General features: G+C 40.7%; 1 protein-coding gene across 3 annotated transcripts in view; it reads left to right on the forward strand.

Moving 5' to 3' along the window:
* The first annotated feature begins 3,554 nt into the window (after positions 1–3,554).
* Positions 3,555–19,225, forward strand: part of Ap1ar (adaptor related protein complex 1 associated regulatory protein) — a 32,896-nt gene continuing 17,225 nt past the window's right edge. For 2 of the 3 annotated variants that reach the window (XM_003468002.5, XM_005002902.4), the window contains exon 1: positions 3,559–3,882. In XM_003468002.5, coding sequence (XP_003468050.1) covers positions 3,803–3,882 — 80 coding nt within the window. In that variant the 5' untranslated portion in view covers positions 3,559–3,802. Of the gene's footprint in view, positions 3,883–19,225 lie in introns of all 3 variants that reach the window. The other variant, XM_063260635.1, reaches the window with a different exon arrangement.

The following is a 19,225-nucleotide window of genomic DNA, read 5'->3' on the forward strand; positions in this document are numbered from 1 at the left end:
ATCCTTTGTCAACTTATTTTAGCACTCAATTTTAGATAACATCTGTTGTTTGCAGAGGGCAGCAATGGTTAACATATCAATTAGGTCAGATTCCCAGAGATTTACAGTTCTTTACAGAGGGGAGCATTGATTAACATATTAGTTAGGTCATCTAGAAAAAAATGATGCATACAGAACAGTATTATCATATTACAGGTACTTTGGTCATATAACTTAGGCATAACACAAACATAATGAAGCTCTTTTTGCTAGTATACAGCATGCAGCTTGCAGGGTGACACCAACAAGAAGCCCATCACACATCCCAAATCCATGGGAAATGAGCCAAGCATTAAGTCATCTCCACGTTTTATCATTATCATTTGTGGCTGTTTTCTTTTTTTATTTATTTAAAAAATAAGATTAAGATAAAAGAGGACATAACAAAACAGGTCAGAACAGAACAATTTAAGTAACATAGTGTTTCACCACAAGACAATCCAACATAACAGTAGCTACCATAGCATCTCTTTCCTTGAAATATTTGAGTATACCTTCATATACTATAGTATCAAACATAACAAGACAGTGTAAAACCATTCAAGAGAATGAAAGTATTACAGGGTATTCAGAACCAACTAACAGAAAACAAACAAAGGTTATTATATTATCTCCTTGTGTATAAAATATTTTATTTATACTATCACATATAATAAAATCCAATAAGGTACAACATGATAAAACCAACAGAAGAACAAAAGCTTGGTGGGACTACAAAACAAGATGATGTTAAATCATCACTAGTTATTGTAATGTCTTGTTTTCTTCAAAATAGCTGTTCATACCATCACAGACAATAAAATCAAACAACACAGAATAAAACCATTCCAATTAATGAATGGAAACATTATAAGGCTTCAAAGCAATATAATGGGGAATCATGATTATCACATACTTCTATGTATTCTTACCATTCTTATACTAGGGAAACTATTCAGTATTTATACATGTGAGTTTGATTTATTTCGCTTATGAGTATGGTCTCAAGCTGCATCCATTTATTTATAAATATCTCAATGTGATCATTCTTTATAGCTGAGTAGTACTCCAGTGTATTAAAATACTGCATCTTTTTTATCCATTCCTCAGTTGATGGACACTTAGGTTGTTTCCAAGATCTGGCTATTACAAATTATGCTGCTATAAACATGGGTGCATATATATCACTGTGGTATGAAGTCTTCAGTTCTTCTGGGAATATGCCTGTAAGTGGAATAGCTGGAACAAATGGGACCTCCAATCCCAGCTTTCTGAGAAATCTCCAAACTGACCTCCACGATGGTTGCACCAGTCTACACTCCTACCAATAGTGCAGGAGAGTTCCTTTTTCCCTACAGCCTCTGCAGCATTTGTTGGTAGTTATCTTGATCCTGGCCATTCTTTCTGGAGTGAGATGGAATCTGAGTGTGGTTTTAATTTGCATTTCTCAAATGAGTAATAATGAACATTTTTTCATGTATTTGTGTGGCTGATTTCTTGAAAAGATCACTCATATGGACTGTTTCACTATTTAGTTATATAAATGTGCAATAAAACACTCTTAAGAAATAAGAGATTTAAGAGCAGAAATTTTAAGGAGCTAAAACATTGTGTGATAGGGGCTGGGGATTTAGCTCAGTGGCATAAGCACCTGCCTTGCAAGCAGGCGGTCATGAGTTCAATCCCTGGTACGATAAAAAAGACAAAAAAAAAAAAAAAAAACCATTGTGTGATAATGTAAAAAGTTATATTTATTATAGGCCAAGTTGATTCTTTTGGAGATTTTTTTTTTTTTTGAGAAGTGTTTCTTAAGTATGCATTTAAGCTGTGAGGTGCCCACATAGTATCATTTACTCTTGAGGAAGCAGCTTTTTGTTCAAGCTGTTGTTGGGTGCCAAGGAACTGAAACTGGATATAGCGCAGATACGGTCTACTTCATGGTATAAGGAAGTTATGTACTAAAAAGTACATTATTAGGCAATGTTGGATCAGCTTGAACCTAGACTGCATATTGGTCTTGCTCATGGTGTTACTGAAGACTAAGTAAGACTTGAGGAATGACAGAGATTCTTAAGAGAACACTGTTTTACTAGACTTCCCAGGACAGGACACTGCTGATTGGTAAGTGACTAGTAGGTGGCAAGGTCTCCCCTTAACTCAGTCATCCTGCAAAGACTGGACAAAGTCTGAGAGTGTATTTTTCTGTATGAGGCCACACTGTCTTAGCCTGCCTTCACACAGTGTGCTCTTTGACTAAGGGCAAAACTCAGAGATAAAATTTTGAAGAAAAGACTTGCGTGAGTCATCACCGTGGGCTCTAGACTTCCAGTTGAACTAGGACACTACTGTGGGTTCGAGGTCTTCCTTTGGATTTGTGCAGGACGTCGTTATGGGATTAAGGCCCTCAGCTGGATTCTGGTCTTTGGGTCTCTGGTATGTGGAGAGATCTTTTGCACTCTTCTGCACTTGACTTTTTGGATGAATATTATATAATCTATAAATTATGTGTCTTGTATCAAATCTATCCCCTTGCCTATCCTGACTTCAACACACAAATCAGGCTCAAATGAGTTAGGTAAGCAGCAAAGCTAATGCTAAAGCACAAGTCAGTGTAGATTTCAAGAACCAAGGAAACGAGTAGTTTGAGGAATATTAGTAACAATTTTGAAAATGTAATTTTACCAGAATGAAAACTGGTTTTTTTGTTGTTTTCTTTGTAGTTTGATTAGTCGCTGTAGCATCTTCTCGACTGGGGTAGGCATTTACTAAACTCTGCCTTACACCCGATTTTAAGATCACCTGCCCAGTTTGATTTCACAGGGCCACTTGGGGAAGGTGGCGCAAACCAGGACGCTTTTCCTTCCTTCTTCCGCAGCTGAAGGGCAAGACAGGATCTGGAAACTCCCAGCCCTCTTGCCGATTTCCTTTGATCCCACTAGCCTCCCGCCCTCCTAAATTATTCTAAGATTCTATCTTAATCTGAACAAAACTTGGGAGTATAACACCATTAAGTTTCGCCCTCAAGTCGGCACTGGGAGGCCACGCGCCAGCGCGGAGACCGGAAACGTGGAAGCGCCCGGCGTGCTCCTTCTGACGCCGGCGGCCCCGGCTGTTCCCGCTGCCCACGCTGACAGCCATGCCACGGGGACGGCGCCGTTGCTTCGCGTCTCGCCTGAGTCCCCAGGTACTCTGCTCACGAGTTTCGGTATAAAGTCCAAAGACTGAGCGGTGATCACAGCACATCCAGTTCCCTCAGAACCAAAAGGCCAGAAACTGCGAGGAAATAAGCAACATTTCTATCAGACCAAGGTCCAACCACCACACCCACACCCAACACACTGAGGACAAGAGGCCGAGGTTCCAAATACCCGAAACTGGCGGAAGTGACGTTGGATCGTTCCCAGGAAGAGGCGGGCCGTATAGGAAGGGCGACCAATCGGGGCCTGGGAGAGGCTCGGGCTGGGAGGTGCTGCGCGTGGGAAGGCGGGGCCTGGGCGAGGGCTCGCGGGGCTGAGCCTGGCGCAGCGGCTGGAGGCGGTCGCTTGCGCCGGTCCGGGGTCTGACACGGGAAGGCCATGCGGACGGCTACTGAGCTTCAGCCCCGCAGCCTAGCGCACTTTCCTCGCGCAGCGGCAGCCCGGCGGCCGCTGGAGTAGCGCGGCCTTTGTTCGGAGCGCGCGTCCCTGCGGTTCTAGGGCTCCCGCCGCGCTCGGCCGGCGCCCGCGGTCCATGCGGCTGCGGGGCCTCCGCGTGGGCTCCGAGCGGCGGCGGCGGGCGGCATGCGATGGGGAACTGCTGCTGGACGCAGTGCTGCGGGCTGCTCCGCAGGGAAGCGGGGCGGCTGCAGCGTGCGGGCGGCGGAGGGTAAGCCGGGCCGGGACGCCGCCCGGGTCCCCAGAGGTCCCGCGGCGCTGGGTGGGGATCCAAGTGCCTGGGCGTCCCGGCGGCTAGAGGGGCGCGTGGAGGCCCTTTCGGGAGCGACCTAGGGGAGGGTGCTGTGGGTCGAGCACCGGTCACGCGGGAAGGTGTCACAGAGGCGTCATCTCAGGAGGCTCGGGGCAGTAGGATGAGTTCTGCCACAAGCAAACACACCGTGTTTGGTCATAATGCTTAAGCTTGCATTTGTGCATTTTGTCTTCTTTAGCCTTGACAGAGCAGGTGAGAATGCCCCAAAGTTGATGTTTTAGGTGAATTTTAAGCAGAGGTCATCAAATTGCTGAAGTAAAATAAGATTCCAGATGCCAAACTTTGATATGTGGACATAGATACCAAATTAATGAATTTCCACTAGGCATTCAGAGTTTTGGTTCAGATAACTATATAAGGGCAATATGTAGTTCTTTCATGTACATTTTTTGCAATTCCGAGGGGAACTTCCATAACAAGATTGCTACCCCAGGTTCTAGAACATTAGATAAAATTAACCTCACTTCTCTTGAATAAAATTGCTGTGTACTAGAGTTTTTATCAACTCAGTAGTAAAATTTTATCTGTTTTTTGTTTCATGGAGTATTGAAAAACTGGGTTAGATCCCTTTGGAGTTGGCTTTGTTGTTATTATCTCCCAGGAATTGAGACCTGGAATTGAAAATCTGAACTAAGCCATTTTGTGTAAAGCATAAGACTACTTGGCACTTTCTGAAACATTTCAGCACCTGTCCCACTTCACCATGAGCTAACTGAAACCAAATGATTTATAATTTTAATCTGTTGGTGAAGGTGGTCTTATGTAACAAGAGTCACTTTTTCATCAGTCATTGTGTCACCTCACTAAACATAGTCTGAATGGAAATGTAAGGACTTTAGAGATTTTGTGTCTCCTTGGGTTTCCCTAGCCTGTGTCCTATTACTAAGAGTATGAAAACTGTTTTATTTTGTTATCATGTAATTGTCTCATTGGCCCTTGGTGTTTGTGTGTGCACCCCTGTGGTTATGCTGCCTAAGAAGGCTTGCTGAGGACTAATACAGTGCAGTTCTTGGCTTTATTATACGTTGTTGCACTATTGGGTATTAAATTCTAACTATGAAAAGCAAGTTTAAATGAGTAAGCAAAAAGTTAATGATTTTGGATACATTATGTGGTATCTTTGGAGGTTTTTTTCACAGTGATGTACAAACTAATTATGTGTTCCTTAGAGTATAGTGTTAAAATTTTCCAATCGACAGCCTGAGCTTGGCAGCATAGGGAAGGAAGAATGAGCCCAAAGGTCAGAAAGATAGGAAGTGGCACGAGAAGTCAGTTGATCGTTGTTGAGTGTTACATGTAGGCATGCCATTAAAGTATTAATAGTTGTACTGGTTTTTAGCAAAACTGTGTGTTTAAGTGTGTGATCCAGGGGTTTGAGCAGAGCCTTGGCACTGAGCTACATTTGCAACCCCCCCCCCCTTTTTTTGAGGCAAGGTCACACTAAGTCACTGAATTGCCCAAACGGAGCTTGAATTTACCATCCTTCTGCCTGCACCTTTCAGAGTTCTGAAATTATAGGATGTACCACCACATCAGGTTTGGCAAAGTTCCTGGAACAAATCCTGTAGTGACAAGAACAATCAGTTGTTTGTGGCTGCTGCTGTCTTCTAAAACCTTAGAATGGTGATAGCGATCCTTTAATCCATAAATGGGTTTTGACAGTTTCCTTACTTAAATCCTGTGATTACCTTACTCTTGACTATTAAGCATGACATTTTTAGCAGACTTGTGTGTAGAGACAGTTAGATATTGTTATTTATACAACAATGTTATTAAACTTCGCCTCTTCTCTTGCCATCTTTTTATGACTTGGTTTTTGCTTTTATAACTAATCAATCTTCTGAAGATGAAAAATTGCTAATCACAAAAGCTTGACTGATTTCACCATGGTGACTACACCAGTAGGAAAATAGGGCGTCCAGGGCTGTCCTAGGTGAACGTGAGCTGTGCCTTACAGGCGTGCTTCATGACCCAAGATCTGGCTTTATGCCCTTGCAGATTTCCCAATAGTACCTCAAAATCAGATTGCTGGCTTTATACTATCCAGTTTCAAAACCAGAATTATCAAAAATACTAAAGGATTCTGGTACTTTATGTTCTAGAATGTCTCTATAGATTAGTCAAAATACCAGTTCGGTGTTGAAGTATGTTGGACGCTTTATAACTAATAAAGTTATTTCATGAGTAAAACAGTGTTTTAAATGTCTTTAAGAAGTAAAATTTAGATATCCTAATAAATTGTCCGCCACTATGAAGTGTAGTCTACCAGTACATTCTGGAGGGCTCCATCTGCTGATCAGTCCTGTTTCTCTGGGCAGTACTAGAAATCTCTTGTACAGGTGTTTTATTTTTTCTTAGGCTGAAGACGTAGTTATATTTTGTTTTGTTACATTGTGTTTCTCATCTTTATATTGCTGTATAATCTCACACAGAGATTCCTCTTAAATGTACTATACTCAATAAAGATAATGCTCGTATTTTGTGTCTTTTTCGATGTTTAGCAGTCCTTTTGGCTCCAACAGCAAAGTTCTGGGAATTATTCACAATGATTCACTTTTCCTTTCCTGGTACACATGATTTTAAATAAATCTGCCATCATTCAGTTACATCATGAAGTGTGCCAGCACTTTTGCAAGTACTTTATATTATCTCATTTATTTCTCATCACACTGCTGTGAAGCATTGAATACTTTGACAGATTCAGTATCTTTTATCCAAAATGCTTGAGATGAGAAGTGCTTCAGAGTTTTTGTTTTTGGCAGGTGTCAAAGTTGGAGTATTTACATACGCATAATGATAGAATAAAGGTGGGAAGCGAGTTAAAACCCAGAATTCATTTCTGTCTTATGTATATCATGCATACTGAGAGTTAACAGACTTATCTTTTGCTTGCAACCTATTACATGAATTCATATGTGCAGTTTGCCACTTTTGGTGTCTGGTTGGTGGGGAAAAGTGTCTGATGTCAGAACAGTTCAGATTTTGGGTTTTTGGAGTAGGTATGTTCTACCTGTACATAAGGTGTAGCTTGAAAACTACAAAGTTTAGAAAGTTTATTTTGCCCAAGGTAGCCGAGCCGGGACTGCAGCCCAGGTGCTCCTGAATTCCTGTTCAGTCACTTGGCACACAATCTGCTTCCTCCTCCTGTGCTTCTGGCTTGCATGTCGCTTTTCCTGTGGGCTGGGTGGCAGTTTCCAGACTTCTCTGTGTAGGGTACCTCTGGCCTTACTCTCAGGTCGCTGGAGTTAGGCTTTCTAAAACCCATGTTGGATTGTCCCATTTCCTTGTTCAGTGACTTTCATCTGCTTTGTATTTCCTGCAGCTGCATTTCTCAATCTTTCCTCCTAGTAGCATAATAATTTGCATGGCATTCAGATATCCACTCGAATGCTCAGGATTCTGTGCAGTTCTGCATTTGCATATCTGCAATTTCACTCTTTTCTCTGAAAAATGTCAATACACATCACTTTTTTTAAAATATGGAAGCTATTTTATTTCATATTTTCATTTCTTTTTCTTTTTTGGTTCTGGTTTCATAAACTTGCTCTTGCCAGGTAGGTGCTTGTATCACTAAGCTAAATCCCCAACTCTAGCTATTCTAACTTCAAAAAATCTTAGCTCATTCATAAATCTTAGTATTTTAACCTTTTTTGATGTTACCCTTCAATTAATAGTAGTATTGAGTATTAACCTGAGGAGGTAACTTTGCCGTATTTTATCAGTCTTATTCTCTGCCATTCTCTCACTTATCACGCCTTCAATATCCTATACATGAGAAGAGCTATATTTTTTCATGTTGTCTTCAAATAGTGTACCTACCCCGTGCTTTTATGAGTGATATTTATTCTTAAGTCACCACCTTCCATGTTAAACCAGTCACCTAAGACAGTGCTCTTTCCCTACGGAGTTCTATTTCCCACAGGCTTAGCTATTCTGCATCAGAGATTGGCTGACTTAGCATGAATAGTCTGTGTGGTCCTCGTTGCTACTTCTTGACATGGCTGTTTCACTGTGAGCAGCCATGCACAGCACAGTAGAACTCCGCTCAGTGTACTGACACACTGGGCCGGGTTTGGGTATGGATCACGTCTGTAGCACAGTGAGTGCTGAAAGCTCCTTGAGTGCTCTGTCTTTATCTCTGTTCATTCTCAGTATCTCATGTTTGTTGAATGAATAGCCTGAAGATACTATTTATGAACTTTTAGGCTCTGCGAAGCAGTGTTTTTTCCTGTCTTTGTTTTAGATCTCAATTCCTTAACTTTTGCAAACACGGGCTGGGGATTTAGCTCAACGGCATAAGCACCTTCCTGGCAAGCATGAGGTCGTGAGTTCGATCCCCAGTACCACGCAAAAAAAAAAAAAAAAAAAAAAAAAACTTTTGCAAACACATCATGTATTCATTCATGTACTTCAACATATGTTCTGCCAATATATTATGTTGGCTTACTCCTTTTAAGAGACTCTACAGTCCAAAAGAAAATGTTTAAAGTAGTTTTTCGTAATGCATGTTTCTAAAATACAGCAGACAGTAATCTAGTAAGAGACTGATGCATGCTTTGTGCATGTTTTTCATCTTTGAAAAGTGAAATGTGTAAGACATTTGCCATTTCAGAGATAGGAAGATTTAAATAAGATGAGTACTGAATGTTGTACCTTCTGTATTATATCTTAAAACTTCCATAGGGCTGTGTTCTGAACCTTACTCTTTAGTTTCCTTCATGCAGTTTTCTTCATCATATACTTTTTGCATAATAGTTTGAAAATGCATGGCTTTACCTGCTACCTGTGACTGATGAGCTCAGTCACCTCATACAGTGCTCTGAAATATATGGTTGCCTACTCAAGTCTTTCTAGTATCTGATTAACCTTAAATCACTTTGCAGAGCTGTATTCATCTTTGTTTCCTTCTCACAGGCTGTTTCTCATCCCCTTCTCCCCTTTTGTTTTCCTTCTTACAGTTTTCAGTCAGCATTTATTGGTACACTTTAGATGTGTATAATGATGACATTCATCATAGAGGATTTGTACCTGTACATGCTATAGGTTGGTTTTACTCTGATTTCCCTTCAATCCTTCCTCTCTTCCCCATTTACAAAGCATTGTTTCCTTTTTTCCCTCTTTTCTCATTTTTTTAGCTTTTCCCTTTTTTCCTTTCCCCTTGTCTGCTACTTTTTTCCACCTCCCCATTTGATCATTTTTTTTTCCTTTTTCACAATATGTACCACAAACTGTGCCACTATAAGCATTGGTGTACATATGTCTCTGTGGTGTGATGCTTTTAATTCTTCTGGGAAGATAGCAAGAAAGGGAATAGTTGAGTTGAATGAAACCTCAAATCTTAGGTTTTTGAGGAATCTACACACTTATTTCCACAGTGGTTGCACCAGTCTACAGTCCTACAAACTGGAGAAGTGTTCCTTTTCCCCCATAGCCCTGCCGGCATTTATTATGGTTGATTTCTTGGTAGTAACCGTTCTTTATGGGGTGAGATGAAATCTCAGCATTGTTTTCATTTGTATTTCCCGAATGACCTATGATGTTGAACAATTTCTTCATGTATTTATTTGCCATTTCTATTTCTTCATCTGACCTAATACCATTCAAAAGCTTTTAATGAAATGGAAAAGGAAGCCATACCCCCAAATTCATTTGTGAAAGCAAACATTACCCTGATGCCAAAACCAGAGGAGGACCCAACTAAGAAAGAGAACTACAGGCCAATTTGCCAAATGAACATGGATGCAAAAATCCCTCTCTTTTAAGACCCACCCATTCGTACTGCTTTGTTTACTGGCTCCTGAGCGGTGGAAAGACCATAGTCACCTAAGCTTTGTGCTTGACAGTCCTCCCGGTCACTCATCTTCCGAAGCCCAGTTAAGTTCTGCGGAGTGTGCAGTGTGAATGTTCCTCCGCCTTTCCAGCGTCTGCTCCTGCCCTCGTCCAGCCGCTCCATTTTCTGCATTGTGCTCCACTTTCCTGGTAGTACCATTATGTCTGTACCGCTCTAATCTGAAGACTAAGGAAAGAACCACACCTCTTTCTTAGACTCCCACGTCTCCTTCCAGCTTTTATTCTATCTCTTGTCTTTCCTGTTTAACAGCTAGAGTTCTGTCTACTTGTGAAGTCTCCATTTCCTTCCTTCTCACTTTCGGGGAAGCTAACGTTCACTGCTCGTCCCCTTGCCCTCTGGGTGTGCATTCTTTCCTCAGTCTCTACATGTTTGAGTCCTTTGCAGCTTACTGTGCTTATATGCTCTGCATATGGATGCTGGCACAGGAGCTGCCCTTGCATCCCACGTCCCAGTGCATCCTCAAGACCAGATGTCTCTGCCTCCTAGATGGCTTTACCCACCCACCTTTGCTGCCACTTCGCCCAGGCTGTCATCACTGTTAGCTCGGTTTCCAGTGTCCCATGTTGCCATGGCTCTCTTCCCCTTCCCCATGTTTTAATCTCTTTATTTCCTGTCATTGTGTTGACTGTTCCATATGATGATCTGGCTGGTGTCTGCTCCACCTCACCTTCATACATCTAAACTACCTGAGGTCAGAGACTTCTTTCCTCTACCCATAGTATTCCAGCAGTACTTGCCACAAGATAGTGCTTGGTAGGAAACTGTAAATTAAACAGATGGACGACTCCTGGCCTTGGCTAGTGTACCTTGCATTTTGGAGTAGAGGTGGTTTTAAATTTAAATCCATACCATCAACATGCCATAAAATTCCTCATTTTAAAGGCTTACTTTTTGGATGAAGACTGAAAACCTTTAGAATCTTTAATTTGACTTTCAGGGTTCTGTGTTACCTATTTCTTATCTTTTTAAAAAATCTCATTTGTGTCACTGCCTCAAATCCATTCTTCCACTTGCACTTAGATCTAACTCCCACTCACTCATCTTTTAGATGCCAGTTTAAAAATTACTTGCTGCAGAGTCCTCCCAAACCACCTTCAGTGCTCTGGAGGATAGAAACTCTTACCATTATGGAGCAATCTTCTTTTCTTTGAGCATGTTCTTAAGTTACAGTTAAACCTGAAGTACTGTGATAATTTGGCTAATGACTGTTCTCCCCTAAAGGAAGGAATTCTTACTGGTTTTTGCTTACCATTAAATACACAGCTTCCTTTTAGGGTCCTGGGATGTAGTATGTGTTGGATAAACATTTGTTGACTGAGTTAATGAAGACAGTTTCTTGAATATGTGACATTCTGTCCTTTTACCCTCTTTAGCTTCTTGACTCGCTCTGTCCTCTCGGAGGCCTGGGAAATTGCTCTTCTTCAGGGTTATTTTTAATGCCTTCCTCTAAACGTATAGCTTGCAAAGCATAGTTGTTATCTGTGTGTCTACTGTGTGACGTAGCCCTTGGGTGTATGGTTCAACTTCTGTTCACTTTTGTAATTCTGAGACACGACTGTGCCTGTCATTCAGTAACCTAGAGAGAAGAGAGACATAGAAGATTCATTGTCCTGATGTATAAATGATGACAGTTTCCCAAAGAGGAAAGTGGTCAGTGACTTCAGGTGCTGCATACAGATTACAGGATAACTGAGAAAAGACCTTGTATTAGTTTTCCTCCAAACCAGGCTCTCCTTTTGAAAACATGTTCAAAGGGAAGATGTGTCTCTCTTCCAAGGCATAAAATTAATTTTCAGCATATCCATTTTTTTAAAGTTTGTGTTTATACAGAACTTACCAAACAATAACTATTGTTGCTTTTCTTCGCGCTAATATTAATCTGTTTCCAGATTAGGAGGCAGCTGTAGCCCTACACAGAGTGAGATGGTAAGGATTGGCACATGCAATTGAAGCGTAGTCTCACTGTGCCATCTGCAAGCTGGAGACCCAGCCCATGGGCAGGTGAAGAGCAGGGTCTCAGCAGCAGCAGCCAGGTAGAAAGGAATCGCTCTGTCTGCACCTTTTTGTTCAGGCCCTCATGGATTAGATTACATACACCCACAATCTCTTCCACTCAGTCCACCAGTTCTAATGCAAATCTGTTCCAGAAAACCCTGACACAGGAACCCAGAAATAATTTTTTTTTTTTTTGTCTTTCTTTGAGACAGGGTCTCACTATACAGTTGAGGCTGGCCTTGAGCTCACTTTGTAGCCCAGGCTGGTCTCAAACTTGTAATCATCATCCTGCCTCAGCTTCCCAAGTGCTGGGATTACAAGTGCAAGCTACCATACCTAGCTCAAAAATAATTTTTAACCAAATATCTGAGTATATCTGGTGGCCCAGTTAAGTTGACATCTGAGATTAACTGTGGTATTGCCTTTGTAGACACTCTCTCTTGAAAATCTATTGATTTTTTTTCCCTTTGGATTTGACTGATTAAACTTGCATTTGGATATTTAATATTAACTGAAAAGCAGTGTATCCGTCACCATCCTTGTAATAGTTTTTGCCATGAATCTGATTAATAACATTTCTACCCTTTGTTCAGAGAAAAAATGGGAGTCTTGGGAAGCTTTAATTTTTAATAGACTTTGGAATGATTTACCTTGGTTCATCATTTATTTATAGTGTCAACCAGAAGATACAGAGAAAGATTTTCTTACTGTATTTTAAAAGATATGTATGATACAGCAGAAAAGAACAATCACCAATGTGGAGTTTCTGAGCAACTTTAACAAAAATATTTATCTGCTATGCAAAATAACACAAAAAGCATAATGTCTGCATTTTCAGTCTACCCTCAACAAGACTGAATTTGTCCTTAATAAAAGGTTATCTTGATACTTAACCATAACATTGATGAATAAATATATACATGTGCACGAATCTTCACTTCATTACTGTGGTAAATTTCAGACTGTCCCAGGTCCCACTATTTTGCACCATCATTAAGAGTATTACACATCAGAAACCACCCTTGTCTTTTTCTGGTGCTCTAATATGCTTTGCACATGCACGTTCACTGTGGCATTGTCAGCCCTGTACAGTGCCTGTGGAGGCACCAACTTTGCTCATTAGAGGCAGCAGCTCTTAGTGCCGTAAGATTATCCATGAGTGAGGTTTGTGTGACTTTGGGGAGCTCTAAATGTAATGGAGGAGGAATGTGCTCTGCTCTTTGCTTTCAGTCCTTGTTAGTGGGGCCTGTCTCAGCTGTTCAGCTTTCCTTCTCCCTCATCAACAACCGAATGATACCAGCGCCCGTGAGGAGAACGGCAATTGCCCCCCTACAATACTCTGACCTTTCCCTCCGAGGCATGGGACTGAATGCTTGAGATAAATGCACATATGGTGTAGCATTTTTCCTTATTGTGATGCTGCTCCATTTCTAGCTTCTCAGGACACCTTGTCCTGGGTTTCCTACACTTATTTTTCTCTTGTGCTGCCACTCTTGACTGCTGCTTTTCTCATAATACATTCCATTTGGGATTCTGACACTCCTCCCCATCAACTCCCATTTTCCGGTCTGTCCCCAAACCCAGGTGATTTTTTTTTTTTGTCTTTTGAATTATGTCTTTAATCCTCCCTTTGTCCTCATTGACACCATCCTAATCCAGCCAGGTGTTTCTTCCCTAACTCAGATTTGCTTGCATACTTATTCATACATTCAGCCCATGCATTTAACCCCACTCACCCCTCTAGGATTCTTGTGGTTCTTGGTACCTGAGCGCATAGCTCCTTACACTGCGCTGGTCCTTCTGAAAGAATGAACAGTATTTGTAGTCCTTTTTAGTGATTGTCGTATTCTATAGGTTCATTGTGGATCTAAGATAATGGGATTCTTGTTAACTGGAGTGATTATAAATTGCCATTTTCATGCAGGTAGCTCCATCCAGTTCATTCACTCATTTTGTGTAGTGTTTTATGAATAGGCCTTAATTAATATGCCCAGTTTGTCTGTTCTGTTGATTGGCATACCTGCCTTTTCCTGTTGTATTTCAGCTAACACTGATCAAAGTTCCTGTCTGCTTAGATACATATACCTAGGAGCAGGATCACAGGATCATGGCTTATATGCTTCTTCAGATGCACTAAATGTCAGACTTTTTCAAATTATATTTTCACTAACAGTGAATTTCTGGTGTTTCCATAGAAGATAATTCTAACACTAAGTTACTTCTATGATAACAATGAAAAATACAAGAAACTAGAGGAATAGTCAATAATAGCTGTGGAGAGGCTAGGGATTTAGCTCAGCGGCATAAGCACCTGCCTTGCAAGTATGCGGCCATAAGTTCGATCCCTGGTACCGCCAAAAAAATAATAATAATAATAATAGGTGTGTAAGACTGGAACTGCTTAAACTCTACTAAATAAGTGGAGGGCAGTACCATGTTCATGGGAGGAAAGAGGATGTTTAAGATGTCCTGTTGCTGTTGACTAGAAATTCATTAAGCGTAATTCAATTAAAATCCTAACTGGGGTTTCCTGGAACTTGACACAGGTTTGGAATGTGTCTTATCTTGTTGGTGTGACATAACACCTGACACCAAAGTTAAAGGCACAGATTGTAGAGATTTCAGTCCATAGGATGGTTCCAACGCAGGGTGACATGGCAGGGGAGAAACAGTCCGTGACAGGGCAGGCAAGAGGCAGCAGTCAGCCTGCCTTCATTCTGTCCCTTTGTATTCCATCCAGGCTTCAAACCTGATAAATTGATGAGCCCACACTCAGTATAAGGCTTCCCTTTTCAGCAAATCTATTCAGTCACTTACAGAACTGTGCTAATCTAACTAGGGAAGTAATCTGACAGATATCGCACACCCTTAATTCCATATTTACACACCTAGAAGCAACCACTTCCAGAAAGCTCCACCTGTAAGTGCATGGGACAACTAAATATAAACCATAACAGACGGCAATTTGTTCTGTGAGATAACAATTTCTAATAACCAGAGCACTGTCATATTGCCACAGAAATAGACAGTGGGTAAGCAGAGTGGGATGTGGCAGGCAGTCTCTGAGGAGGAAACTCAGTCATTTTTGACAAGGTGATCATTTCATGTCAAAGTAGGACAGTCACTGCTTTACTAAAACAACTGTCAGGACAAAAAGCTGGTTTTTGGAGGTGGCTTTGTGTATGGTGTCTACTACTACTATCAAAGGTGTACTGCCGTCTTCTACGAATAATGCGTTAGTGTTGTATTGAGTTTTACTCCACATTGGGGGGTATAATTTCCCCTAGATCTCTGTTGCTATTTTTTCCTGTTGTTTCCATTGGTACTTACAACTTTTACACCTCCAGGAGTCTCTGGTCTGTGTGAACTTGGAAGTTTTCTAAGAGTTGTTGTGTTGTCATTACAAAATAGCGTTAGTCAAATGTCACGAATACATTTGACCAACACTAGAAAGGAGAGAATAGTGGTTTTTATCATTCTGTTTTTTATGTTTAAGCAATTTGCATAATAGAAAAATGTTAAGTTCCATGTTGATTACTCTATAGTTTTTTTTTTTAATTTAGGGAAGTTTGTACAGGTTGTTCCATGTACAGATATGCTAACAATAGTAGGATGGCTAATGTTTGGTTTTAGATTCTTAAGCAATTACAAATACAATTGAAAGCACTAAACTAGATTTTCTTTTACATGCCAACAGTTAGTTGCTCCAACCATTTAATAAAAAACTATGAACAACACCATCATTATACAAATAATAAAAATCATAAATGTTTCTTGGATAGCACAGAACGACCTTGTCTTCTGAGAATGCAGTCAGAGCACTGCTACATGTAAGCTTCACATCTGCAGACTCAGGCTGCCACACTTCGTGTGGGACAACAGGCTCTTCAGGCGTTCTGGTCAGTTAGGAGGAATTGAGGAAAAGCTAATCATTACTTACCTGTATTTGACCAAGGATATATGTTGAAAAGAGCTGTTACTGAGTTGGATATTTTACATCTTTTAAGTGCTTGATCAGCCCACATGGCTAGTAACAAACACATCAGGCCTTGCAAACCTGACTGAGGTGTTTAGACATATTATTCAAAGGAAACTTACATAAAAGGCTTGTAAAAATACAACTGGGTTCCTGGTCCATTGTGGCTACTCAGCAAGTGTAAGTCTGTCTTTGCTCTCCATTATGTTAATAGCTTGTTATCCTTTGGGTTCTATATTATTATAAGTAACTGGAAATTTCAAGTCAATAAAATATTGACTTTTCTTGAATTGAAGAAAGCAATGTTCCTGTTATTTTTCTAAAATAGCAATAATCAAGACTTTCATTGAAAGTTGTTAGAAATATACTTTAATTATTGAAACCAAATTTCTTTTTTTGGACACTGATCCAGCTTTTTTCTTTTCCTTTATTCTTTTGCTTTTTAAAAAATATTGCTACCCATTTTATCCTTGCAAAAATCCTCAACCAGTACGTATGTTCTATAATGAAATAGTACTTCACAGAATTTAGAAGACTTGACTAAAACAAGCACTGTGATTTTTCTACAATAACTAGTTTTGCTGTCACATTTAAGCATAATTTTGGTTAGGCAACTATATTGATGATTTCTCTATGTTTCAGGGTTTTTAGCCTTACTAGATCAGACATAAAAAATCAGTAAGTTCAGTGATTTAAAATGAGAAACACAGCTATCAGGGAATTACATAGTACTTATATATTTAAAGACAATCTTTTACTGTGAGTCAGAACAGCAAATTATAGTTACAGGAAGTAATTATTAAATTATATATTTATCCCTTTGGAGTACTCTGCACCCATAAGGCCAGACCTTGAGGCAGGGGTGCTTCTACAGACCAGCTTTGTACGAATTCCACCCACACTTTGTTTCCGTTTTTAATATTCTTCTGCTTCCCCTACTTAACAGAGTTCTCCTGATGTGATTAACTTTCTTCAATTTCTTGAGAATCTTAAAACCTAGTAACCGTTCTTTTCTTTAAGATAACTTAGCATGTCATCCATTAGTATTATTTGCACAGTGAACCCTTGACTTACAAACTCAGTTCTTTTGCAGGGGCGGTTGTAACTCAAGTTGGTTGTAAGTCAGTAACATTTTCCATTATGTTAGAAATACTGTGTTCTGAACCTCCCAAACCATGCCTTAACTACTAACTTTTCATAATAAAAGAAGGTCATATAATGTGCATAATTAACCAGAAATACTAATAATTCTCTTGGTGTATTCACAAAAAGGTGTAAAACGTGCCTTACTAGAAACACCAATTTCATACTGTACTTGCTGTTTAGGTTGACATTTTTGGCTTGCAGGGAAGGAAATGAAATGGAGGGTGCTCATTGTTTGGAAAGACTCCCATTAGGTAAAAATCTCCAGAATCTGGTGCTCTGATGTCCTTTGTCTCCTTGGAGAGTCTATATTCCATGAGGAGCAGCTTCTGGCTCACTGGCTCTCAATGTTTTCACAGCTTAAAAGTAGGTCTAAGGTTGCCTGTTTCTGTCTTTAACAGTGTTGTATAGTATGGTATGAGAAGATTGCCATTAAGCATGTGAATGCAGTCACTGGGTTTTTCTCTGACTGGGTGGGTCTTCTCTGTGAATGTTTGCAGCTCTGCCCCTTTTTTTCCTGATTTTCTTTATTCCTGAGGAACTGTACTGCACTGATTGTTGATACTCCCCCTCTTCCAAAAGCTCCTGAGCGGCCTTTCTCTGTGGCTCAGCCAGAAGTTGCTTAAGCTCCTCTGTAGACTGTTCCTCTGAGTGTTCCTCCACCAGTTCCTCTGCATCCCCACCATCTACCTGCAGGCCTGTGGACTCTGCTGTAGTGACAGTGTCATCACCCACGGGGTCAACTGAAGGCTCAGGCTCCTCTGTGCAGCCTTCAAAGTCTCCTGAATACTTGAGGCCACACTTTTTTCCAGGCTGATCTCAGTGTCCTTAGAGAGATCCTGGCCCATGATTTCTCAGCCTCACCCAGGAATCATGTTACAGTGTTCCTTCCAGAACTCTTTAAGGATTAAATCTGTATCTGAGGCCTTCTGGAAGCCCTTCAGGAACAGTTTCTTGGTGTATGGCTTCTTAAAGTTAGCTGTCACTTGCTGGTCCATAGGCTGCAGTAGAGGAGTTGAATTAGGTGAGAGCCACAGGAATTCTTCAGCCAGTTCCTCTATCAGATCCTTGAGGGAGCAGGTCCATGATGAAGAGAGCCTTACGCCCTTATCCTCTAGATATTTCTTCCTTCCTGATCCACTCAAGAAAAGGTACCCATTACTCAGGCTTTTGTGTTAGATCTCCACACAACCTCTTGCCTAATCTTCATGACTTTATGTTTTCTGAACACTCTAGGGGCTCAGTGATAAACCAAGAGAGGCTTTATCTATCTTGAGGTCACCACTCATATTGGCACATAACAATAAGCTTATCCTGTCCTTCATGGGCTTGTGGCCTGGCATTTTCTTCTCTTCCTGGGTAATGCATGTTCTCCTGGGTATTTTCTTCCAGAAAAGACCAGTTTTATCACAGTTGCAAATTTGATGAGAGCAAAAGCCATTTTTCTGTGTCATCATTTAAAAGTGGCGTATGTAATTTTCAGCACCCCTTTATGAGCACTGGCTGCTTTACCCTGCCTGGTTATAGTATGAACCCCAGTTCTCGCTTTAAAATTGTGAAACCACCCCTTACTGGCACAAAATGTTTCACCATTATCACACATTGATGGACTGGAATATCCTTTACAAAATCTGCGTCTATAGCTCAGGCTTTTTCACCAATTACAGACTCAGGCTGTAACCTGCCGCCTCCCTTTGTTTATCTGCACTGACAATAGCTTTTTACCTGTCCTAACATTGTTGATTGTGACTTAATAATTTGAGCAACAGTTTTAGACCTTTTCTTATCAGACCTTTTCTCTGTGAGATTGTCGAGATGGTGAGTTTGGACATGCTATACATTATTAGTGAGGTGGGTCACACGAATACCACTCTCATATTTCTCAACAGTTTCCTTCTTTTGATTGTGATTATTTTCTCAACCTTCCCTCCTTCCATAGCTTCTTTTCTAGATTTCTTGGGGACCATCTTGATGGCAGTAATTGCAGCACTTATATAAAGCCCTGATGGAAATCACATCCACACACATGAACTCGTGGGCTCAGAGAACATGTGAGCTCAGATGGATACCTGCGTACACTCACATCTGCTTTTCTGGCATTGAGAGTCTTTGTTTACAACTGCACAAGCAGCTGGCATTTGGGGGTAACTCAAGACTTCCATCATTGGTTAAACCTAAAGTTCCAGTCGTAACCCAAGTTGTTCATGTGTTAGGCTCATCATAATTCAAGGGTCCACTAGTTTTAATATTCCCCTTCTGTTTGGGACTTACTGGAC

This window comes from Cavia porcellus, unplaced genomic scaffold (assembly GCF_034190915.1).
Source record: "Cavia porcellus strain 051 isolate PalLab524CR breed Dunkin Hartley unplaced genomic scaffold, mCavPor4.1 scaffold_14, whole genome shotgun sequence".
Classification (NCBI taxonomy): domain Eukaryota; kingdom Metazoa; phylum Chordata; class Mammalia; order Rodentia; family Caviidae; genus Cavia; species Cavia porcellus.